We start from the raw sequence: 25954 nt of genomic DNA, 5'->3' as shown, positions 1-25954 counted from the left end.
TCTGCTCTTCCCCAAGAGCACAACACCCCACATCCATGCTCTTCCGCGAGGACATGCTCAAGAGTCCCACCATTCCATTATTTTATTTAAATACTTCAATTACTAAAAACATTTATACAATATAAAAATACATTAAAAATACTCGAACCACTATTACAAATTTTAAAAAGATAAAAATTACATAATTAAATCCTAAAAAATAAAAAATACATAATTAAATCCTAAAAAAAATACATAATTAAAATCCTAAAAAATAAAAAATACATAATAAAAATCCTACAAATTAAAAATTACATAATTAAAGGCTAAAAAATACCCCCGTGGAAGACTAGTTCTCCTGCCCTATCCCCAATGTTTGTCAGAGACCTCGTATCATTGCACGATGCTCTTCAAGTTGCTCGGGAGACATGTGAGACGTCTCGGCCATATTGAGTTGAGTCAATAGGGTCCACAACGAGTTGGTGGGGGGTTGAGGTGGCACAAAAAAGATTGCAGAAGCATGTCAAGGTTTGCCCTTAGCTGCCAATGTAGTTGGCGGTGTGCTTCGACGGTATAAGTCCGAAGAAGAGTGGCGCTTAATCAGTGTAAATTGTCTCTCAGACGCTGAAGGTGCTGAAAGAATAAAAAAAATACTGAAATTGAGCTTTGATTATTTGCCTTCATCATCTCTCAAGAAGTGCTTTGCGTACTGCTCAGTTTTCCCTAAAGGTCGCGGGATTATGAAGCAGAAAGTAATTGAACAGTGGATGTCAGAAGGTTTTCTTCAACCAGATGAAAGAAATGAGATGGAAGATGTGGGAAATAAGTTTTTCAATGTTCTTGTACACAATTCTCTGATGCATGTTGTGGCGCGAGATGATCATGGAAATGTGCAAGTTTGTGTGATGCACAATCTTGTGCATGATCTTGCATCTTTTGTTTTGTCGAATAGTGCTGACGGCAGCACCCCAGTTCGAGAGATTTTGTACATTTTTCAAATAGATTTTTGTTATAGGTGAAATCACATTACTTTTATTTCATTTTTTACTAAATGAGATAATCAAATTGTTAGTGATAAAGAGATTTCTTTACATGTAACATTCCTATGACATTTGCTACAAGCAAAATATCATCAACATATAAGTCTAAAATTATAAACTTGCACCCACTTATTTTTACATAGATGCATCGATGACAATGATCTCTACAAAATCATATAATATAATGATATCATTTAACTTGGTATACCATTGTCTAAAAGCTTGTTTTAGTCCATATATTGAATTTAACAATTTACATAATAAGTGTTCTTGTCCTGTTGCTAAGAATTCTTCGGGTTGGTTCATGTAAACTTCTTCTTCAATTTCTCCATTTAGAAAGGCGGTTTTCACATCCATTTGGTGTAGCTCGAGATCATAATGAGCCACCAAAGTAAAAACAATTCTTAAAGAATCATTCTTTGAAACTAGAGAGAAGGTTTCTTTATAGTCAATGTCATTCTTTTGGGTGAAGCATTTTTTAAAAAGACGAACCTTGTATCTTTCGATGTTACCTTTCAAATCACATTTGGTTTTAAAAATCCATTTAGAACCAATGGTTTAAAAACCTTTAGGCAATTCTACTAAGTCCCAAACTTTGTGGCAATCAACCACTTTTCAGAATTTTCACATTCCATGGCTTATCGGAATGAGATCAGGTCTTCATCAAGGCTTAAGTCACATTCACTTTCAACGGCGTAAACTACATAGTCATTTGAAATTGCATATCTTCTTTCCCTTACCGATCGTCTCAAAGTTTCTTGTGGTTCACTATTCTCTTCTTGAATTGTGACAGGTTCATTTACTTCATTTTCGGTTAGTGGGTTTTGCACATTATCATGTTGTTCTATTGTGTCATTTGCTTGTGAGACAATAGGAACAACAACATTCGATGCAACATGTGGATGAACCTTATCGTGGACTTCTTGAATATCCACATTTCTAGGTTCACCCTTACTAGTTTCACCATTTTCAATGAACCTAGCATTTCCCATTTCAGCTATTCTCGTACTATGGATAGGACAATAAAATATATACTCTTTTCATGTGGATGATTATACAACATTAGTTCTGTTGGGCAACTCCAAATACGAATATGGCTTAAGCTAGGTTTCCTTCCCGTCCACTGTTCAAACGGTGTTTTAGGAACTGCCTAACTAGGAACCCAATTAAGCATATACATCGCAGTCTTTAAAGCATAAATCCACAATGAAAGGGGTAAAATACAACCACTTAACATACTTTTAACCATTTCCGTTAATGTACGATTCCGCCTCTACGCTACACCATTTTGTTGCGGAGTACCAGACATTGTATATTGTGCACATATGCATCTACTTTCGAGTAACTTTGCAAATGATGGACATTATCCAAACTCGTTATATTGTCCATAAAACTTACCACCTCTATCCGATCTCACTACTTTAACTTTTTTTTATCTAACTACCTTTCCACCTCGTCAATGAATATCTTTAGTACATTCACTGAATTAGATTTTTCATGCAGTAGATATATGTATCCATAACATGAGTAATCATCAATAAATGTGATAAAGTATTACCGACCATGCCACGAAAGAGCATCAAAAGGACCACATATATCTGTATGTATTAACTCAAGAAGCTGATAGTACTTTCTGTGGTTGATTTCTTTACAATGCGTTTAGTTTGCTTCCCTTTAATGCAATCTATAAACATATTTAGGTCACTAAAGTCTAATTGAGGAATAAGTTCATTCTTACCAACCTCATAATCTTTTCTTTGGAAATATGACCTAATCTTTTTTTTTAGTTTGACCACAGGTGTTCTAAATCCACATTCAGCGGAATCGGATTAATCCTACTCGATCGGGCTTGCGGATTAAGGCCAAAAGTCTCACAGCGGGCGGTGGGGTTTGAACCCATGACCTCAAGGTCACCACAGCTCCGCGCTGCCAACTGGGCTACAACCCGTTGGTAATATGACCTAATCTTTGATGCCACAAGAAAGCGAACTTTCACTTGACGCATTACGCTTAATGTCTCGACTTTCAATATTAAATAAGGATTCACAAAATTTTACATCAAGATTGAATCTATAAAGTGAACCAAACAAAGTACCACAACCATAAAAGTAATTGTTTCGATACAAAGAGAATACACCATTTACAATTCTTAACTTTAAAACCTAAATTATCCAATCTACTTACAGAAACAAGATTTCTAGCACATTCAGGTACATAGAGACAATCTTTATGATCTACATGACATCTTGTATCCAATATCAGTCTGTGGGTCCCAATGCCAGTGCTTTCATCCTATTTCCCATGAACAAAAATCCGCGACTCTCGATGCAGCCTGAGCTTCCTCCTCCTCAGCCTTCTTTTTCACTTGGGACATTTGTGTTTGAATTATTTGGACGGTGGAGGAAATGTAGTTCATGGCTTCATGCCCTCTTCAAGCTTGGTGTCTTTGTTCAACAATTCCAATTTTAGTGTTGTTATTCTTCCTTTCTTCTCCCAATATGTTCAAAATCTTTTGGATGCACGCCTCATATTTGTCTTCAATTTTAGGCGGTTCAATGGCTCATCATCTGCTTAAATTAAATCATGTAGGAGGTTGAATGATATTGTTGTTAGCATAGGAAAGGTTAGGACGTGGGCGATTCCCAGAATAATTATTGAAATTACCGCATCCCTGGTTAAACGATAATTATTTTTATAATGTCGCTTGGGAGCCTAATTTTGAATTTACATGACATCATCAATAGAGTCATTTATAATGTCAGTTGGGAGGCCCATTTATAATGTTGGTTGGGCACAACTATTTCATCCCAGTTGGACACATTCTCTGCAGACAAACACTCATATCGTTCTTTAGCAACATCAATTAAGAAAAAGGGAAAGAGTCATACCCTTATAGCATAGTCCTCAACGCCATTGATCTTAAGTGTGTTAGCTATCTCCAAAATTTGGTGAGGTGGCGATTTACATCCGTGATGGATCCGCGAATTTTTGATGTTAGCAAATGCTGGTAGAGAATGAAAATACAGACACAAAGAATTTTACGTGGTTCGATTTACTGAGGTAAATCTACGTCCACGGGGAGAAATGGGGGCAGGTTTGTATTGCTTGATCTGCGAATTACAGCTTACAACACAGACTTGCTATATGATTATTTCTCTAGAGAGATTCTAACCTCTTCTATCAGATCTAAGTTCTATTTATAAAATGAACTCAGATCAGGGCTTGCATCACCACCCCAAGTCGTGGATGTCGTGTAGGTTATGGCCTAAGATCGTGGGTGAAGCGTAGGTCATGGCCTACGATCGTGGCCTGAACTGACATCACGTGGTAGTGGGTATGTTGGACATCCTGTATGGGTCCACTAACTCCTTGTTCGGTCGAATACCGAGACCGAACTGCTTTGGTTGCCGATCTGAGAGTAGAGCTTGATGCCGACCTGAGAGCAGAGCTTGATTGGTTGGCTTTTACCGAGCTGTAGGCTGAGGCCGAACTCTTTGGTAATGCCGAACTCCTCCGAACTCTTTGGTAATGCCGAACTCATACTCCTCCTTGGGCTTTGGGCTGATGGGCCGTCACTGCTGTTGGGCTTGTTTAGTTCGTACCCCATCACTACCCCCCCCGAAAGACGAAGTGAATCACTTCGGCGAAGCGAGTCACTTCGGCATTCTGGATAAAGGTACGGGGGAGGCTGACGTCAGGGGACGTGCCTTGCATGTGACTGCATTAAATGCGACAGTAAAATCCGGCCGTTGAATCCTGAAAAGGTGGGATTCGAAACGGTGCGACGATTTTGAAATCTTCGCCGAATCTTGATAAATATGCTCTTTCTTCCTCATTTGAACATCTTTGCTGTTGCGTCTTCTATACTCTCTCTTTCTCGAGAAATTTTCTTCCGCTTTCAAGAGCTTCTTCAGACTTTCTTCACTTTCAAAAAGTAAGAAAAATGTCTTCTTCTTCTTCTTCGGTGTCGGGTAGCGGTAGGAAAGGGGATAAGGGGTCTTCTAGCCGGAAAGAATCCGGGGAGAAGACCGTAGAGTATTTTCACAGTATCTTGAGTAAGGATACTGTGATATCCCTTCACGAGAAATATTTTTTACCTGGGGGGAAGGCGGTGGTTCCCGACGATGATCATAGGGCTAACGACCCGCCGGAGGGTTATGCCACCGTTTACGAAGCCTGCTTAGAATGCGGGCTTCGTTTTCCTCTTCCCCCACCTTTTGTAGAGCTTCTTGATTTTTTTCAACTCCCTTTAGGTCAGGTGACTCCGAACTCTTGGAGGCACTTATCGGCTTTTGCTGCCGAACTGCGTAGGCTAGATAAGGATCTGTCTCTGAGGGCAATCCTTAATTTTTTCCAGTTTAAAAGGAAGGGATCTTGGTTTTACTTGATCCCCTTACAGCCTTTTAGGGCCTTCTGCAAAACCAAGTGGCCGAAATGGCAAAACCGTTTCTTTTTTTATAATAGGACTTCGGCTCCGGGCTTTCCTTGGAGAAGGCCGAAGTCCGTGATTCCCCATCCTCGGTTAGAACCGTTGGCCGAGCTCGAGGGCGAGCTCAATAAGATTCCTATGATTAGGAAACAGTATTCGGAAACTGAGCTCGTCAAGGGCGACCTCGTGTTCAATATCTCGTCTTCGGACGAAGAGGCCGAGGGTGAGGATTTCTCTTTATCTTTATGCTCTACTGCTTTAACGAAGAAAACTAACCTTGTTTTCTTGCTTTTTGGCAGTGTTCATGCTGAATAAGGCTATCCGAAAGTCCTCCGAGCTTGAGGAGCCGGAGAAAGAGAAGGCTACCAGCTCGGCGCCTGATGCCGAGAAGAATCCGAAGAGGCAAAAGACCTCTTCGGGTCCAAAGAAGCCGGAGTCGACTTCGGCAAGTAGGAAGGGGAGGACCCAGAAGCCCCCGAGAGCGCCAGAGAAAGACGTGGTCTTGGCGCCTCCTTCGGAGCATATCTGTGAGCCATTTTTATGGCCCACGGACTTCGCCGAGGTGAATTGTCTTCTTGATTCCTTGGCTTGGCTTCTGTCTTGTATTTTTGGTGCCCTCTGTTAACTTTTTTCCTTATCCATTTTCAGAGGAACGATATGCTCTCCAAGCTCGTCGCCGTCGAACTCTCCAAAGCGTCCAATGACTATGCCGAGATGCAGAGGAAGTTGGCGGCTGCTTGTCATCGGGCCGAACAGGCTGAGGCTAAATTTGAGAAGGCCAGAGCTGCTAGGATTTCGGCCCAGGATGAAGCTCAGTTTGCCAAAAACCAGCTCGTCATCCAGCGAGAGCAGGCGAAGCGGAGCGATGCTGCTGCCGTGGTTGCCCAAGGGGAGGCTCTCCGTGTTTACACGGAGAAACTCTTTTTGAGCAGCCAGTTCTCAGCCTTTGTCGGTAGCCTGGTAAGGCTAATTGCCGATAAGGGCGAGCAGGGGGCCGACGTCGTGCTGCCTCTGTACAGCCGAGAGATAGCAGCTCGGCTTCAGAATCTGCCGCTCCTTGAGGAGCTCGCTTCATCTTCGGTCCTGCTTTCTGCAGACCGAGTCCGGAGTTGTCGAGCTGATCGGGACGAGAACCTGGAGGCTATCTTTGCCTCCGTGGGACCCGTCTCACCCGCTTCGACTTACAACGGAGAGGGTGAGGCCGAGCCGCTGGAGCGGGAGGCCGAAGTCGATCAGGCCGGGCATCCGGAGAAGGAGGCCGATCAGGAGGCGGAGGCGAGGCCGGCAGGAGGCGAGGCCGAGGCTGAGGTAGCCCAGGAGAAGGAAGCTGTACCAGACCGAGGAGCCGGAGACGAAGCAGGCGGAGTATGATTTCGTCTCCCTTCTCTTAGTCTAGTTTCTTCCTTGTAAAATGGCCTTGAAGCCCTAGTGTAAAAAATTTTCCTTGTGAATGAAAAATTCTCTACATTTGTCTTCGTATAGCTTTTCGTACTCGCCTTTATTCCTGTTGTATTTTACTATCTGCTCGGTATAGCTGCCGAACTGATATAGCTGCTTTGTACCCAAGGAGATGGAGATACTTCACTGGAAACGGCTGTACTCTTCGGCTTTGGACGAAGCTGAGAGAAGAGCTATAGCCGATCAGACGAAGAATGACGAGCTTCTGGCTCGTTTAGTGAAGCTGGAGGCCGATATCAAGGACTTAGAGTCCGATAAGAAAGATCTGGAGGCCGAGCTGAATACGGCCATTGCTGAGAGGACTGCGTATGAGGATTACATCCGTGTGCGCGGGGGAATGACCATATCAGAGGTTCAGGAACGAGTTGACGAACTGTGGGAGGAGTATAATGTACTCCGGAGGAACAATGCGCTGGAGAGCTCGGCTTGCCAACAAGTCGTGAAATCATTGCGGCGCTGGGCTTCTCGGTATGACATTGTTCTTGCCCGGCGTCCCTCAATTGAGAGATTCCTCCGGCATATCGCGCCAACAGATGCTCGCACTCCAGATCAAACCTCTGGTTCCCTTGTTCAAAATCCTACTCCCAGCCAACAACGAACTCCGGAACAGCCGGAAACGTCAAGACGAGAACGGGCTCAGGAGCAACCGGAATCGTCAAGACAGGGACGGACTGAAATTCGCCGAGGAGTTGTGACTATGAGCGAGCAAGATCAGCAGATGCTTATTGCAGAGACTCTTCATCGCCGAGGTGTTAGGACTTCTCGGGCTCGGGGAAGAGGCGTTGGGTCGAGGATAGCATCTCGTCGACCTGCTTATTCTTCATCTGCTCGGAACAACCGAACTCGGCTTCCAGAGGATTTTGCAGATAGGTGGCTTAACTTCAGCAACCCTGGACAGTAGAATAGTCCTTTGTAATAGCGTAACGCCATTTTGTAGGGTAGCGGAGTTGTATGCCGAACAAGATTTGATAAATGAAATTTTGTTTTCGCTTCTAACACTGTATTTACAGCTTAGCGAAAAAATTTCATCGTACTTGTCCTCGGTCTTATGAAGTAAACTTCTTTGACCGGACTTGGTCCTTGGTCTGATGAAATAAACATCTTTGACCGGACTCGTCTTTGGTCTGATGAAATAAACATCTTTGACCGGACTCGTCTATGGTCTGATGAAATAAACATCTTTGACCGGACTTGTCTTTGGTCTGATGAAATAAACATCTTTTGACCGGACTTGTCTATGGTCTGATGAAATAAACATCTTCGACCGGACTTGTCTTTGGTCTGATGAAATAAACATCTTTTGACCGGACTCGTCTTTGGTCTGTTCTAATTTGGCGATTTTTGTCGCTGGGATCGAACTTTCCCTTGTCCTAATTCGGCGAGTTTTATCGCGTGGATCGGACTTTCCCAGTTAACCGAAGTGGTCTTATGCAGTAAACCTCTTTGACTAGACATGGTCGTCCTCGGTCTTATGAGGTAAACTGCTTTGACCGAACTTGGTCGTCCTAATTCGGCGAGGTTTATCGCGTGGATTGGACTTTCCCTTGTCCTAATTCAGGCAAGTTTTATCGCGAGAATCGGACTTTTGTTGCAGTTCGTTTCAGACGAAGTGCTTGATTCTTAAGCAGAATTGTGGTCTTGTATCCTCTTTAGAAGCTTTGACACACAATCGTGGGCTTGTTGCAGCTCGTTTCAGACGAACTGCTTGTTTAAGCTGAATTGTGGTCTTGTATCCTCTTTAGAAGCTTTGACGCACAATCGTTGGCTTGTATGTTCTAAAAAGGGGATCAGCCTTTGAAGAACGAGATACCTCAGTTTTATTTGTAAGAGACGACACTCACATAGACAGACACAACGCACGTAGAGACAAGAACAAGTAAAAAACAAAGAAAACACATAAGACTGACTGACCGGACTGTCTCTTACAAATGGAACTTTTTGAGGTTGGAAACGTACCATGTTCGGGGTACTTGTGCTCCTGACGCGTGAGTCAATTTGTAAGACCCTTTGCCGAGGACTTCTGACACCCGATATGGACCTTCCTATGTGGGTTCGAGTTCGCCCAGCTTTTCTGCTCGGCTTACTTCGTTGTTTCTCAAGACGAGATCTCCCACTTGAAATTGCAGCTTCTTCACTCTTTGGTTGTAATACCGGGCTACTTGCTCCTTGTACTTGGCTGCTTTTAGGTAGGCCAATTCTCTTCTTTCTTCGGCAAGATCTAGTTCGGCTCTCAGTCCGTCACCATTCATTTCTGAGGAGAAATTGAGTTCGGGGACTGGATATGCCGATCTCAACCGAATCACGGCTTCAGTGCCGTACACCATCGAGTTCGGCTCCGGTGTGACTTCGGTCATTTCGCCGGCCTCTGATTCCGGCTGCTGTGATTGCTATGCTTGATGGTGCCGAACTGATTGCTCGGCACTTTTAAGCGCAATCTGCGAACACACTTGCTCTTTTTCGATCACCTCGGATGACCGCTATCTCTCCTTTAGTGGAGAAGGTGTTCGGCGAGGATGCCTCTGATCGCTATGACCGGGCTTCTTTTTGTCTTCTCTGGATGAGCTGTCTAAAGACCGTTTTCGACGGTCTGCCTCATCGGCACGAGAAAACTTGTCCGCAATGTCCCACATCTCTTGAGCTGTTTGCGGACCGCACTCCACGAGCTTTCTGTAGAGAGCTCCGGGCAGGATTCCATTTTGGAACGCCGAAATGACAAGTAGATCATTGAGATTATCTACCTGTAGGCATTCCTTATGGAATCTCGTCAGGAAGTCGCTGATCTTTTCGTCGCGACCTTGACGTATAGAAAGCAGCTGAGCCGAAGTATTTCGGGCTTCCGCTTTCTGAAAGAACCTCCTGTGGAAAGCATCCATCAGATCTCGGTAGGATCTAATGCTGCCTTGAGGAAGGCTGTCGAACCACCTTCTGGCGTTCCCGATGAGCAGCTCGGGGAACAGCTTGCACATATGGACCTCATTGAGACCTTGGTTCGCCATATTATATTGATAGCGTCCCAAGAAATCATGAGGATCCACGAGTCCGTCATAGGTTATCGACGGAGTTCGGTAGTTCTGTGGTAGGGAAGTTCGGGTAATATCGTCCGAGAACGGAGTCCTCAATGCTCCGTACATGGCGAACCCGACATTTCTTCGGTATGGAGGAGATGGAGTTCTCCTGTGATTCCGGTACCGAGGATTCTTTCTTCTGGAAGACATGCTACTACTGCGGTAGTGACTGTCTCGTATGGAGGGAGAGGGAGAATCCGCCGTTTTCGCCTCCGGCTGCTTTTGGCTTCTCTGCAGGAAGGTTAAGAATTCCTCCTGCTTTTCAGCCAAAAACAGCTTGACAGCCTCGTTCAAATCGGGCTGCTGGGAAGACTCGGTGTGACGGCTTTTGGAGCGGCTTGTTCCTTCGCCATGAGAACTGGTGGTGGATTTATCCCTAGGCTGTTTTCCAGACCTATGGGATGGATTGGCTTCCTCCTGGTTCTCACGGGCAGGAATACGGGTACTCTGCGATCTGGTATGCATTTTTTGGGTTGAAAAAACGGTCAAAAATTCGCTTTATCACAAATTTGGTTCTCTGCGTCATAATCTTCATTCTCTGTGTCGTAATTTATTTTTACGAGCATTCATTAACATCAATAATTCGCGGAATCATCAATCCGCGGTAGCTCTTTCCGTGAAGTTGTTTTGCTCAACCCTATTGATCAAGAGCATCCTCAACTCAAAGGCATCAATCTTCGGACCTGTAGGACTAGACACAACATTACCATGATTAAACATATATAATGTCAAAAGGTATGTAACTCACGTTTAATAATGTCAAAACGGCTGAACGTTTGCATGTTGTGGCCATCCTTGTTTCGAGGTACCACTAGAATTAATTCCAAATACATTACATGAAAAAATGTAGTTCCTTTTTATAGCAGTTGACCTCCTTTATTTTAAGAGTCAATTCTTACTGCTCCACCCTCGACTCATAAAACGAAGAAAAAGTTGTTAATTTCAAAACATTGTCCTTTCAACTTAACACCCTTTAGAGTGTACTAAGAATGTGGCTTCTGGTTTTAGGAAGCAGAAAGATATGTTACCTCATGTTGAATTTTAACATTTATCTTATTCACTCTTACTGGTGTCTTATTGCAGGATGAGATTTGCAGGTCCGTTTCTGATGTTGGGGGTTTAGATGTGATTCTAAGGTGCCTTGATGATAGTGGTATGCAGGGAAAACAGTGCTGCAGCAAAAGCTATGAGCTCTTTGTTGTCTAAGGTACAAATTTTACCATACATGACTATATGAGTAGTGATCAATGCTTTGGATATAGCTGTTGGGCTGGCATACTGTCCTACATACAACTGGAAATACATTAAAAACCCTAAAAAGAAAATCATGTGGCATTGTTTATGAATAGTTTTAAACAAAATATATTACAAACGCAAGGTAATCTCTACATCCTTTTAACTCCATATTAAGTAATAACTGAAGAGAATTATATGTTTCTGATACTTGGTATAAACATGCGACTATGCGAGTGCCAGAGATTTTTTATATTTATATTGCCAGTTTGCCACCCTTGTTTATTCTAACTGTTTATCTGCATTTTGTATCAGTGCACATCATGCACCAGTCTATGAATATGTTTACATTTTAGTAGGATAGCTTTAGCAACCATCAATTGTATTTGATAGTCTAGTGTTTTCTTACAGTGCTAATTCTTCATGCTTATAGTGCGGCAAATATTTCCTCTTGTTCTGTTCTCAAAGGTAGTGTTAGGCATCTCTTTTATGTACAGCATTTCAGGAAGTGATGTAAATAAGAACGTTATTGTTGAAAAGGGAGGCGCAGATAAGCTTGTTAATCTTTCAGCTAGATTCTCAGACCATCCTTTGGTGCTGCAAGAGGTAAGTATACAACTTGTTGCCATAGAAAAAAAATGCTTGAACCCCATATATCTGTAGTACCTAGTACTTTCTTTTTTGCTACTGATTGGACTGAAGCTTTTGACTACATTGTGATTAGTTATTGATTGTTCCTAGAGTAGCAACCATGCCTGGGTAGATAAGGAAATAAATTAGTCATTTCTACAATGTAGATATTATTATCTGTGTTTAAACTCCTTTTAGTAGTATAATTAATATATACTCTTTATTAAAAAATCCAACTTAAAAGCAAAGAAAGATAGTGGGAGACTCTTTTATAGATGTAACCTGAATATTAATCAACCTTTACCCTACTTCAACCCCATGGTCCCCCTCCCCAACAGAAATGAAAGAAAAGAAGGTAGAAGGATAAAAATGACAGAGCATGAAAATGAAGTGCCAACAACCAGACGTTACTTTCACTTTCTTATATGCATGCTTCAACTCTCTGTGCTTTTTGTTCACTTAATATCTGTTTATGCTTTATTTAGAATTCGACAAGCACCTAATGCATCAGAACAGGTCATGTCAATTATAACTACTCTATGTTTGAGGTCCCCAGAGAATGCAGCTCGTGCAATCGAATCTGGAGCCGGGGACCTCGATGAAAAAGTTTCATCAGCTGCAGAGGAGCTCTTGTTTTATGATCAGGGTTCGAAATGCAGAAAACAGGTACATAGTTTTTTTACTTTGATACGTGCTACTGCGATGATTACCAATGAATTTTTCTCTGAGATGCTGGCACTATGATGTGCAGAAAATTTCTGCTTAATAATGGCATTGAGCAACTAATCCGAAAGGCGAAGCAAACCCTCAAGAACTGCAAAGCTGCTGCCACCGATGCTCTTAGGGATTTAGGTTTGGACAATTACAACTCGTGACCTTTCTCACTATTATTCCCTTATCATATTTCACATTGCTTTGTTTCAGCCACTGCCCAAGAATTCCACCTCTTGTAATTTCATGCCATGATCTCATCACATCTGTTTTAATATTTTGCAAATAGATAGTATTATGTATATGCTGGTATTGTGGTTCTTTTTTAAAAAAAAAAAATAACTTTAGATTTTTTTTTTGTTAGAAATTCTGATATTAGCATCTCTGAATTGGAATCCATAGATATGCTTTTCCTTTATGGAGGAAATAGTAGTCCATAGATATAGTTGGTTTACTAGTTTGCACAAAAATATTTAAAAATGAATAAAAAGGATTCCCCCATTGGTAATGGGTACACAGAGAAGAGAGCCACGTGAAGGCTTTGTTAACATTGTTCCTATAAGGGTGTCCACTATGGGAGCGGCTCGGCGGTCGCCGAAGAGGGGTGTGGGGCGAGGCGGGAGGCGCGGCGGTCATAGTGGCTGGGGTGGCCGCCGCGCCTGAGGACGGGGGAGGGGGGCGGAAACGGCTTCGCCGCGTGCGGGGCGAGGACGCGGCTGGTGGGGGTGAGGCGCGCCTATAGGCGCGGCGGTCATAGTGACCGCAGCTTCCGGCGCGGCGGTCGACGCATGCAAAATTTTTTATTTTTAAAATGAAAATTGATTATAAAATTTGGGGGCTATTGGAGGTGTCCACTATAGTGGCGGAAATAGAATTTTGGGGCTATGGACAAAAATCCGGGGCTATGGACAAAAAACTGGGGCGGGGCTATTGGGCGTGTCCACCTTATAGTGGACACCCTAAAGTCGACTCCCAATAGGAGAAAGCGGTGAGAAAGCGGTTGTTGGGATCGACGCCGCCGCGCATAACACGGTGGCGAGAACCTGTTGGCGCGCCTCGCCGCTGCCGGTCGCTGCATATTCCTCGACAAAAGCTGCAAATTCACATGGTCAAAGTCAAACCAATCAGAGGAATCTCCATGCCTCCTCTCGTGCCTCTCACGTGACGGGCCACCATACTTATATGTACGTAATTATATTCTTACGTTAAAATTGTAAAACTAAAATTTGTACTTATTTTGGTTGTGCACAATAGTACTGAAAAATTAGAGTAATTAGTTTTTTGGGTGTGAAAAAAGTGGGACATAAGAAAAAAAATGAAAGTGCGCCACCCACTTTCTAAAAAGAGTGAGTGGCATTATTGTTTGAAAAAATTCACTTTGCCAATGAAGCCATTAGCCATTCATCACCTCTACTTTTAAATTCTTATTACTATCAAAAAAGTTGGAACAAATAACAGCTCCTTCACTTGACCCTTTTTATTTGTTAGGAGTATTAAATAAATACACTTTATTATTTATATTTTTGAGGGAGATACTGAAATACATCAAGTTATAACTAGCCATTTAAAAAAAAAACAAAAAGGGAATTAAAGATTCGAACTAACTAGTTATTAAAGGGGGTCAGTGACAAGACAAGACAATACAAAAATCATAAAAGCATGCAACTGTAGCAAAGCAAAAATGAGCTTGGCACAAATTCATTGTACTACAACTACACTGTTAAATTCTTTGCAACAATTCCCCATTTATTTCCTTCACAATCAAAAACCTTAAATCTATATATTTCTAGAGGAATGTGTACATTTTCTCAAAATTGTTATTCTTTCAATTGGATTAGCAAACTGGTCCTCATCAATTAAAGTTTTTTTTTAATGACAAATAGCACCACGAAAATATAAATTAATTCTTGCCAATAATAAATGTTGACATAATATATAACCCAATAAAAAAATTAAATTCCTTTTCCCCAATAGAGAAACAGTTTACAGTGAAAACCTTGGATTCAATTTGCAAGATTTTGATTCAATCTCTACTCATGTTGTTGTTGTTGTTGTTGTTGTTGATGTTGTTGATGGCTCTCATTACCCTCCTCCCTTCTCTCTTCCGTCGCGGCGGCGGAAGCCGCCCTGGCGCCGTCTCCTGACGAAGTGCTGACGCGGTGCTCAACGACGACCCGGGGCGGAGGCAGGTCGACCCGGCCGTCAATGCAGGAAGCGCATTTGGTCTCGACCCATCTCTCGAAATCGTACTGCGCGTGGCCCATTATGCCCCGGCCCGAACACAGCCGCCCAATCATGATTGCGATGGCGCCGAGAATCGTTATAACCGCCAGAACTCCGATTACAGGCCCCACCGACCCGTGACCCGAATGCGCGGTGTATTCTTGCTGCCCCATCTGCATCGCCGGCGGCGGCGGAGACTGTAAAGGGTCCACTACCGGAGCGGAAGTTGTCATTTTCAGAAATCTCGGTTTGTTGAAGATGAAGTGTTTGAGGATATTCCTGAGTGAAAAAGAAGTAAAAAAGAAAGGTGTAGTCTTTGGGATTAGATAAAAGCTTGGAGGAGGAAATGTGGCATCAAACGTTGTGAAACATTAGTTTTCTCAAGAATGTTGAAGTTAAAAAGAGTGGGAGAGATGTACTACTGTCTGTTTACAGGTACTTTAAATTCTCCCTTTCTCTCTCTCTCTCTTCTTTCCATTTTTTCAAAAATAAAAACCTTCAGAAATTCAAGTGTGAAAACAGGTAGGAAAAGAAGTGTTTTTTTCCTTTATTGTTGTCTCTTTAAAGACCAAGAATCAGATGAGACAATCACATAGTTTTAAAAAATCAATTTGTGAGATGAGAAAAGGTGTCTGTTTTTGCATGGAAAAATTCAAGAAAAATGTAGAGCATTTTGTGGGATTGAGAATGAGATGTGTGTAAAGGGACTAGAGAATAGATATGCAGATAGCAGCTGGCAGCAGACTATGTTGTGTTTACATCCTAATAATTTTTTAAAATTTATTATTTGTAGTAGTAATTCTTTATTTGGGACCACAGTAAAATTCTTAATTTGGTTATGGGGTTTATTGATGTTAGTTTTTGGACTTTGATTTCTGTCCAAAAATGTAAAATGGCAATGTGTGATTATGGCATATCATTTCGATCAACTATTGTAGGATATGCTTTCTTGATATTTCATGGTCCACAAAATAGAATTTTTAGACCTTATAATTTTGGGTTCCAATTATTCTTTTGTGTCTCCAGTCACAAATCGAGTACATTTAAAATATTTGTATAAGTAGAGAGCTTTTGGTTGATTTAGGATTAATTACAAATCATATCATCACATTTATTATTTTTTGTAACTGCAATATAACTTCTAAAACCTTTTGAATTTGTTGCAGTTATGATAATCCCAATTTAAACTATTTCGTCAAACATGAAATTTCTCAATTCAGGAAATTAAAACTTGGGCTTTGACGAATAAACATTTTGATATATCGATCCACGACGAGTACATAAAAATCACTAATTTTTTCGTTTGAGCAGCAAGTTTGTTCCAACGAAATTTCTTGTGTTACTTAGGAAGTAATGAGTGTTGTTTCATACGCTAAAATGGTCATACTTTTGCTTTCTTGATTTAAAGGTTCACAAACTGAGAATTTGTTGGAAAAAAAGGTTGCAAAAAGATTAGCATTATCCTGAAAAGGGTGTTGTGTGTAAATTGAGTTAAATAATGATTTAATAGTGTGTAACTAATCCTTATATTTCTGATGCAAAATGGGGTGCTTGTCTCGACAACTTTTTTGTATGTCTTTTTTAGTTTATTAAATTAACTTTAATAGCAGTATTTTTCAGTGTATGGCATCCTTGAAGCTAGCCGTTGGGGCAATGTAAATCATGCAATGATTATGTCTCGGCTTCATAGTTTATGATTTAAATTTTGAATTTCTACAAACATAATGTTAGTCCGTGGGTAAAATTTGGTGTCGGATGGTAAAAAATCGTGCGAAATTATCAATAATTATAATAAAATCATACTAATAATTTTTAATAATAACTTGATTTACTTTTCTAGCACACACTATTTATATAGGACCAGTACAAGTCATAATAGATTTTATGCTTAGAATTAGAAAGCTTTAATAATAACTTGATTTATTTTTCTAGCACACACTAATTAATTTACATGATAAAATTGCTGAGTTATCATTACCAGGGGCGATCATTGTGGAGGCGATGAAAATTGCACCTAGGGTTTGAGTTAGGCTAGGGTTTTGGTTTGGAGGAGAGCAACAACAAAGTCGAAAATCGTTTTTCTCTGGATTAATGATGGCAGGGGAGAAATGGGAGACGACTCGGGCTGAGCGGGGGAGAGGAATGAAGAGACGGAGGAGAGCGACAACGTGTGAGGTCAGGAAAGAGATGGATGGTGAGCAGCGAAGAAAAGGATTTAAAACTCGTAGAGGGATTTTAAAATGTGTTTCGCGGCATAAATATGTTGATAAACTCCTAAGCTTTTTTGTAGTGTCTTCAAATTTCAATGACTCAATAGTAGAATTAAGCATATCTACTAATAAGATATAAATTTAACATCTAATGTTTTGCATAAATTAAACTTAGCTTTAAGATATATTAATAATAATCAAAATTTTCATATCTTGCAAATTCATTGTCAAATTGAATTTAACCAAAATGGCTAGCTCTTATGCTGATGTATTGTAAGTGGAGTATTGTAAAATCACCCAAATCTCTCGTGCATGCCCTTAGTTTTGTATTGCTTGGTCCATATTTAATCTTGATTATTCGATGGTATATAGTCTGCATATATGTAGATGCTACACATATATTCACGCAGCAGAATGTGATATTTAATTTAGGAAGGACAGAAAATCTTGAATTTCAATGGATAGTACAAAGGTTTGGTCAAAATCAATCAATATTCCGAGAAAAACAGCTTCTGCTGAATGAATTATACCAACTTCTTCTTCTTGTCGCTTATCTATTGAACTCTTGTGCTTTCCTGTATTATTCTTTTCCTCTAATTAAATTTGGTAGTAATTGGTATTACCAAAATTACATGTGTATCTATAAATAATGCACAGCCAAACAGTGTTGATTATTTTCCCGGGGTGGTCAACGTACCGACATTTTTGATAACTGATTTTGAACCCCTCTTCTTTTATTTTACTAATTTTTAAAATTATTTAAATTGGTGCATGTGATTTTCGTACGTGTTTCGCGTACAAATTAAATATATTTATTAATAGTAGTACTATAATAATAATGCTAAATTTGTACTATCTATCTAGCGGCGTGCAATCTATGTACTGATAAAACACATGCACACACACTTCGAATTCGTTAGTTGTTAAGTCGAAAATACCCCATATTTTGTGTGAAGGAATCCAATTACTATATTGTAACTCTTGTATTATGATTTTCACGATACTCTATGTATATAAGAGCGAAATAGATTTGCAAATAAGTTTTGAAGAAATCGAGTTAGCTGTTTTAAAAATTGTGTTCGGATGTGAGATTATAAAATGTTGGTGATATAATTAAGATTTTCAAATAATGTAGGAGTATTTATTTGTAGATGAACCTAATATAACTGATGCAAATTTTGAAAGAACATTTAAAAAGATGTAACATTAATTGAAGGAAATTAATGATACTAAACCAAAGCAACACAGCCATAAAATCCATTCTCAATATGTATACTATTGCCCGCAAGGACAGCGCAGTTGGTTCCGGAGAGGCAGAGTTGCAACAATGTTTATATATATCAACAATGGAACGTGTCTTAGTCGGGTCCCATACCCCTTTTTTAATTTTCCATCCCTTACTTTTCCACAACTCATGGATCACTTCTTTGATAAAAGTAAAGTTCCATTTAATTTCAATTTGTGCTATTGGATTACTAAGAACTAAATAGGGATCATTTATAGAATCATGTAGTAATATTTTTTAGAACTATTTTGAGCCTTTCAATTACAAATTAAAATCTACATTGGATGTATCTCTTTATTGGATTACTGCACCACCTAAGTCCGAATCTTATGAGTGAAAATTCCGAACAATTTCATATTTAATATCATTATGAATACATTAACTCACATGCACACATGGATGCATGCAAGAACCATTACTAATTGGATCTAATAAAACTAGTTGAGCAAGCCACATTTCTTCCTAACTTGTCCAGCCTGTCCGGTTAGAACACCAATCTTTCCGAGCTTCATCATGGAAGCGGCAAAATCCTTCGCAAAGAGGTAAGGATCGGCGCTGTAGACCTTGACCATGGCTGCAGTTTTAGGGTCTGTGATGAGCGCTGTGTCGGACTCAAGGAGGCCGGAGTTGTAGACAATGTTCTTGTAATAACTGTTGTCGAATCTGGTTATGGTTTGGGCATCGAGAGGGACGAGTTTGGAGTTGGATGCGTCCGAATTAGGGCAAGATGTTTGAAGATTGGAGAGGAATGGAGTGTCAAGAGATGGATCAGCTTTGCCGGAACCTTTGAAGTTGAATAGTCTCCTCTTGAATGTGAGGCATTGAGCAAATCCAATTGTGTGAGCACCTAAATGTGACATTGAATTTAGGGTTTTAGTAAAGTGTCTTTTTTGATATTATAACCTTTTCACTGAATTGGGCACGTAAATATGTCACATATAAATATAGTACATACCTGATAGTACTACCACGTCCTTGGCATCAAGCCCCTTTGCCACAAATTTTGCAGTGATGTTTACAAGAGGCTCAAATGGTGAAGGCAACTGTTCATTTGCTGATTTCTCACTTGCTGTAAGCCCATCCAGCCTCCCTAGAGCAACGGGCCAAAACGGGCCACCTGACTGTTCGTAAACCATGAAACATAACCATCAAAAACAATTCTAAGCATATATTTTAGGTCAGATAACTTCAAGATTGAGGAGTTATCTATCTTACCAAATTGGTTGTAATTAATATTTCATCTCATATATCCACAGGCGGACACAAGTGGTAGTGGGAAATTAAGGGGCTTAATTTCCACACCCATTCCCTTTTTATGCACTATTTTATTTAGCACACTTTTTTTTCCATTTTTTATTTTGTTGGATGTGTCAAAATAGTGAGAACTATCTTTAGCTCTCACTAAGCTAGTGAAGTTCAAATTGTCAAAAATATCTTCTCTCTCTAATACTTGAAGAAGAAGAAGAAGAAGATATTTTAAAATAAGGAATGTAAAATTTGTCTTATATAAACATATTTCAAGTTTTTGGTTAGGTTAATGAGTTGGATTATTATCACGTCAATGGAGTCTCTACCAACGTTCTTTTCTGCGTCTGTCCATGCATATATCTAAGTAGGCCGAATAAAATACGAGATGAAGTGTCGTTACCAAAACAACGGCTTCTCTAGCTGCAATAGCTAATATATCGACACATGACACGACAGAAGGGCAAGAGTTTTCGACATCTGCCTTTATGCTGTCGATGAGTTCAAAACCTCTAGCCGAATTCCGGTTAGGGAAAGCATTCTTCTCTCCCTTGAAATCTTTAGTGTCATCGAGAAGCACTGAGCCTTCACATCCCTATACAATGATCAACAAATTAGTCTAATTAAACTCCAAATTTTTATGTAAGTTTACATAAGGTTAGAGAAGAGAAAGTTACATCAACGAAACAATCGTGGAAGTGGAGACGAAGGAGAGAGGCAGCTATTCTTGTGTCGTTCTTGAATGCTGCCCAAACGCCCCACCCAACTATCCTTCCCAAATAGGGACATGATTTGTCGTAGAAGTCGAAGCTGAGGGGGCCGTCTGCAGGTTTGTCGTAGCCACCGCCATAACGAAAATCCTCGGGTCGAGCATGGATGAGGCCATGACCAAACAAGATGAAGATTATGCATAGGAGATTAAGTTGGTCCATTGCTTGAATATTATGATGAGAAAGAGATAGAGAAGATGTTGATGATTATGGAGAGGTTTAGTTGCTTCTATTTATAGCAAGAGATTAACATAAGGTTGGAGAAATTTGTGAGTGGCATTGCCACTATGTTCATAGTGATCATCTAATGGCGGCCATTTCTCTGTGGAAAATTTGTTCGTGCACCTATGTATATGTTTTTTTATATACAAGATAATTAATTAATTAATGGTGGCAGCATTAGCATTAGAGCATCTTTAACCTAACAGGCCGGGCCGCAAATCGCGAGTCCCGGCCCGAGCTGGGCGTTGGAGGCTACGGAGTTCCGGCCCAGGCCGGTCCCGGGGTCCGGCCTGGCCGGCGTTAGACGTGCACTGGCCGCAAATCTCGAGTCCCGGCCCGGAGTTGCATGCTCTCCGGGCCGGGCCGCAAGTCCCCAATTTTTTTTTTCAATTTTGTGTCTATAAATACGGAACTATTCTGCACCATTCTTACGTACATTACTCATTTCAATCCTCTAGTATTCACATATTTTCGGCTTCAATGGATTGGTTTAACAGCGATGAACGTCAGATGAATGATTCGTCAACGCCAACAATTGGTACGTGCCGGCATCACCCCCATCGCAACCGACGCCTAGTCCGGGAGTGGGTAGCAACATCGACATAACATCGCCAGTTAGCATTGATGAGTACGAGATCAGTGATATGGAGCCCGCTGAAGGGCAGGGCAAGGGCAAGGTTGCGGATGATTAGGGGCCGAAGAAGTATAGTCCGCAAGAGACATTGTGGCTGGCCAAGACCTACGTCGACGTCGCCGAGAATCCTATCATCGGCAACCAGCAGAGTGGCAAGGTGTTTTGGGAGCGGATTGCTGAGAAGTACAACGCTGGGCGTCCTAAAAGGATGTTCGAGCGTAGCTACGTGAAGCTGCGCAAGCATTGGGGTTGGGTCCAGAAAGAGATGAGCAAGTGGAATGGCAAGTGGATTAACGTCGTCCGGATGTGGCCGAGCGGGCACAGCAAGAAGGACCTCGTGGAGAGGCCAAGGAGGAGTACTTCACTGACGAGAAGAAGCACTTCAAGTACTTCGACGTTTGGAATATTGTCGAGAAGAGCCCGAAGTACACCGGTAGTGCCGAACTGACGGAAAGTGGGGCACCGAAGAGAATCAAAGTTTCCGCCACCGTAAACTACTCTTCGAGCGAAGAAGGTCCGGCGATCGACCTCAACGTGGCGGACGACGACGTCTTCTTCTCATCCCCTAGAACTCAAAGTCGTCCGATGGGAACAAAGACGACAAAGAGAAAAGCGAAGGGGAAGGCAACTACGAGCTACTTCGCTATGCCGTCATCGCCGGCCAATCAGTCTCTGGACAAGATCGCCGACTCTATGTATAAGATGAGTATTACCTGGCGGATGAGCCAGCTGACGAAGTTGACATCGAGGAATACCTCGACAATGTCGGAGTTCGATCTCGAATTGCACAATGAGATGATCGTCTATCTTCGCGCCCAAATGAAGTAGTAGTTTTTCTAGAATTTGTAATTTTTTTTCTAGGACTTTTAATTTTTTTCTAGGATTTGTATTTTTTTTCTAGGATTTGTAATTTCTTTTTTCGAATGAACAATTTATTTTCTCGGTTTGAATTGGTCAACGTATTGCATTTACGAGTCGAATAGGTTGAAGTTGTGAATAGTGTCATTTATTAGTTGCGGCACAGGTTGGGGCATGCAGGGTTAGAGCAGTTGGGGCCTGAGACTCAAATTTAAGGGAATGATGACGTGGAGGGGACTTGGGGCCTGAAATTGGGTCGGGGTTAATGATGGTCTTAGCGTCCACTTAGGTAAATAATTAATTGTTTGTTTGTTTGGATTTATGCACATGAAGCCCAAATAAGCTCCTAACTGGATCACTTAGGGCATCCACAATGGGGCGCCCTTTGGCGCGCCACGTCAGCAGTTTTATCCTCCTACCCCCACCTACAATGGGGCGCCTAAGTCGCTATGCATTTTATTTTATTTGAATATTTAAATAATAAAAAATTGGGAAAAAACTTCATTTCATATATAAAAATTAATACATTACAATAGGAATTAAAAAAAACACGCAAACTCAACGACGGCGGTTACGGACCCACACTTCTTCAATCATGTCGTTCATGAGTTGCTCATGGTCTTGTTGGTTGCGCATTGAGACATGTCTAGCTAGAACCTCGTCGAAGCCAGACGGCAATCCTCTAGCGGGGGGCTCGGTCGCCGTGCTGGACGAGCTAGATGCACTGTCTTCATCGTTCCACTCGGTGATGCTCCCACCTTCATGCTCGACTATCATGTTGTGCATGATAATGCACGCATACATGACGTCGGCGATGATTTCCTTGAACCAAAGACGATCCGGCCCTCTCACAACGGCCCACCGTGATCGGAGCACACCAAATGTCCGCTCGACATCCTTCCGTGCCGACTCTTGCTTTTGCGCAAATAAAACCCTCTTCTCACCCATTGGGCAGCTGATCGTCTTCAGAAAAACAGGCCATCGTGGGTATATGCCATCGGCCAAGTAGTACCACATGTGGTATCGGCGCCTGTTGGCAGTGAACTCGATGGTCGGGTCATTGCCGTTGCATTGCTCGGCGAAGAGGATGGAGGAGTTGAGGACGTTGATGTTGTTGTTTGACCCGGCTACGCCGAAGTACGCATGTCAGATCCAGAGCCGATGGTCAGCGACGGCTTCGAGGATCAAAGTCGGGTGGCTGCCCTTGTATCCACTAGTGAATTGGCCTCTCCACGCCGTCGGATAATTCTTCCACTCCCAGTGCATACAGTTGATGCTCCCTAGCATCCCAGGAAAGCCGTGCGCCGTCTCGTGCATCTTCATCAGGCTCAGGCAATCAGCGACAGTCGGCTTGCGCAAATATGTGTCGTCGTAGGCCTCAACAACTCCCCTACAAAATCTCTTCAAGCACTCCCGGCCTGTTGTCTCCCCGACATGGAGGTACTTGTCGAAAATTTCCGCTGTGGTGCCGTATGCCAATTGACGGAGTGCAGCCGTGCACTTTTGCAACGGTGTAAGGCCGGGTCTGCCGATGCTGTCTTCCCGATACGTGAAGTATTTATCACGTGACGACAACGTCCGGACAATGCTGAGAAATAGGTAACGCGGCATTCTAAACCGCCGGCGGAAAACAATCGGTCCCCATCGTGGTTGATCGGCAAAATAGTCTTCAACCAGACGTTGGTGAGCTTCCGCGTGGTCACGTCGGACAGACGTCCAACATCGAATAGGACTGCGGATCTGTTCCGCCACCTCCTCCGCTGCTGCCGCCGCCGCCGCCGCCTCCTCACGCTGCAGTTCGAGTAAGCATTCCGTCATGGCCTCTTCAACGGCTGCATCTAAGGCTGCCGAGGTCTCCGAGTGCGAACTACCGACTCCGAGGAGCTAGAACTAGTGGTGTCATCGCCGTGGTTCATTTTGGTATGTGAGATAGGTAGAAATGTGAGAGAGGAGCGAAACGAGAGAGGCGAGATGTTCGTATGAACAAGTGAATGAGAAACGAGGTTTAAATAGAAAAAAATTCAAAAAAGCGTGGCATCGTCCGTGACCATCGTCCGCCGATCACGCAATGGAGCGCCCGATGGCGCGGACGATAGGCCATCGTCTGCGCTTCAACCGCGGACGATGCATCGGGCGTGGGCGTAGGGCGCGGACGATGGCGGGCACCCACAATGGGGCGGACAATGGCGCCCGCGGACGATGGCACGAACGGGCGTCCCATCGTGGATGTCCTTAATTTGATAATTACTAGTTTGTTTATTAATTAATGTATGCTTTTGCGAAAAAAACTAATGCAAAGTGCTTGTGTCTTTCGGTTATATGCTTCATTTCCTTTTCCTATATTTCCTCCTATTTCCTTCTTAATATCAGCCATTAGATTAGAGAAATGGACGGTCAAGATCAACATTGGGTAATTAATCCCGTGTTGCATTATTGGTCCTATTTTGTGCATTATGAGGGTACAATAGTAATCTAATAATGGCTGAAACATTAATAATGAATTGTAAACCGCTACGAATAATGCACCACATGGTAACGAGTAATGCATATAATTGACTATATAATGCACAATTTGTGAACTGCAATGCATACGAACAAGATGTGATGTGTTATGATGTTTGACACACGTTTCTTGTTTCCCCTAAGGGTTTAATAAGCTTAGGGGCTAGGGTATAGTACGTACGCATTAATAACAAATTATAAAACGATACGAATAATTCACCAAATTGTCACGAGTAATGGATGTTATTAACTATATAATGCACAATATGTTAACTGCAATGCATACGAATAAGATGTACCATGTTATGATGTTTGACACACGTTTCTTGTTTCCCCTAAGGGTTTAATAAGCTTAGGGGCTAGGGTATATAGTACGTAGACACGTATGTAATCTTCACATGGTAACGAGTAATGGATATAATTGACTATATAATGCACAATTTGTGAACTGCAATGCATACGAACAAGATGTGTTGTGTTATGAAGTTTGACACACGTTTGTTGTTTCCCCTAAGGGTTTAATAAGCTTAGGGGCTAGGGTATAGTATGTACGCATTAATAACAAATTATAAAACGATACGAATAATTCACCAAATTGTCACGAGTAATGGATGTTATTAACTATATAATGCACAATATGTTAACTGCAATGCATACGAATAAGATGTACCATGTTATGATGTTTGACACACGTTTCTTGTTTCCCCTAAGGGTTTAATAAGCTTAGGGGCTAGGGTATAGTACGTAGACATATATATATGGGTGCATTATAATGATAACCCCAATTTCCGTAATAACCCTACAACTAAATCTGGACTACACATTTTTAAAATCACGTGGTCTAGATTCAAACTTAGATTTACTTCATAAAAAAAGCGCGGGGGTAAATATGTCATTTCGCTCATGATAAAATTTACGTATCCAAATTTCGCTCATTTAATTTCTGAATTTCGCTCATTTTATCATTTTATCAGTTAGTCAAAAGTATCATTTTATCAACTCAAAGTATCATTATATCCGGTAAAACTATCATTCTATGCAATAAACCTGACATATATCATTTTATCATTTTATCAATCAGTCAAAAGTATCATTTTATCAACTCAGAGTATCATTCTATCCGGCAAAACTATCATTCTATGCAATAAACCTAACATATATCATTTTATCATTTTATCAGTCAGTCAAAAGTATCATTTTATAAACTCAGAGTATCATTCTATCCGGCAAAACTATCATTTTATGCAGTAAACCTAACATATATCATTTTATCATTTTATCAGTCAAAAGTATCATTTTATCAACTCAGAGTATCATTCTATCCGGCAAAACTATCATTCTATGCAATAAACCTATCATTTTATCATTTTATCAGTCAGTCAAAAGTATCATTTTATCAACTCAGAGTATCATTCTATCTGGCAAAACTATTATTCTATGCAATAAACCTAACATATATC

At 41.4% G+C, this 25954-nt stretch overlaps 3 protein-coding genes across 4 annotated transcripts; 1 reads left to right on the top strand and 2 right to left on the bottom strand.

Moving 5' to 3' along the window:
- The first annotated feature begins 11330 nt into the window (after positions 1-11330).
- On the top strand, positions 11331-12898 carry LOC121758336. 2 transcript variants are annotated; one of them, XM_042153747.1, is made up of 3 exons: positions 11331-11810; positions 12351-12500; positions 12586-12898. In XM_042153747.1, the coding sequence occupies exons 1-3, from the start codon at positions 11628-11630 to the stop codon at positions 12598-12600; spliced, it is 348 nt and encodes a 115-aa protein (XP_042009681.1). In that variant the 5' UTR covers positions 11331-11627; the 3' UTR covers positions 12601-12898. The 2 variants fall into 2 exon arrangements, with proteins under 2 accessions (XP_042009681.1, XP_042009680.1); XM_042153746.1 differs by having other exon boundaries at positions 11379-11810; positions 12391-12500.
- A 1677-nt stretch (positions 12899-14575) lies between these two features.
- Positions 14576-15001, bottom strand: LOC121757856. The gene has a single exon (XM_042153327.1). It carries the CDS (start codon positions 14999-15001, stop codon positions 14576-14578), a length of 426 nt encoding a protein of 141 aa, XP_042009261.1.
- A 3589-nt stretch (positions 15002-18590) lies between these two features.
- On the bottom strand, positions 18591-20467 carry LOC121758073 (peroxidase 10-like). The gene is made up of 4 exons (XM_042153512.1): positions 20186-20467; positions 19912-20103; positions 19219-19384; positions 18591-19110 (listed from the first exon to the last, which is right to left on the bottom strand). The coding sequence occupies exons 1-4, from the start codon at positions 20438-20440 to the stop codon at positions 18701-18703; spliced, it is 1023 nt and encodes a 340-aa protein (XP_042009446.1). The 5' UTR covers positions 20441-20467; the 3' UTR covers positions 18591-18700.
- Positions 20468-25954: the final 5487 nt, after the last annotated feature.

This window comes from Salvia splendens, chromosome 12 (assembly GCF_004379255.2).
Source record: "Salvia splendens isolate huo1 chromosome 12, SspV2, whole genome shotgun sequence".
NCBI lineage: Eukaryota > Viridiplantae > Streptophyta > Magnoliopsida > Lamiales > Lamiaceae > Salvia > Salvia splendens.
This window is presented reverse-complemented; position numbering and strand designations above follow the sequence as displayed.

Bases quoted from the DNA above. Each gene is read 5' to 3' on its own strand.
- LOC121758336 (XM_042153746.1), top strand. From the start codon at position 11,628: ATGCTTATAGTGCGGCAAATATTTCCTCTTGTTCTGTTCTCAAAGGTA. The intron at 11,811-12,390 runs GTAAGTATACAA...TGAGGTCCCCAG, and splicing joins ATCCTTTGGTGCTGCAAGAG to AGAATGCAGCTCGTGCAATC. The intron at 12,501-12,585 runs GTACATAGTTTT...TATGATGTGCAG, and splicing joins GTTCGAAATGCAGAAAACAG to AAAATTTCTGCTTAATAATG.
- LOC121757856 (XM_042153327.1), bottom strand. From the start codon at position 15,001: ATGACAACTTCCGCTCCGGTAGTGGACCCTTTACAGTCTCCGCCGCCG.
- LOC121758073 (XM_042153512.1), bottom strand. From the start codon at position 20,440: ATGGACCAACTTAATCTCCTATGCATAATCTTCATCTTGTTTGGTCAT. The intron at 20,104-20,185 runs GTAACTTTCTCT...ATCATTGTATAG, and splicing joins TCCACGATTGTTTCGTTGAT to GGATGTGAAGGCTCAGTGCT. The intron at 19,385-19,911 runs GTAACGACACTT...GTTTACGAACAG, and splicing joins CTAGAGAAGCCGTTGTTTTG to TCAGGTGGCCCGTTTTGGCC.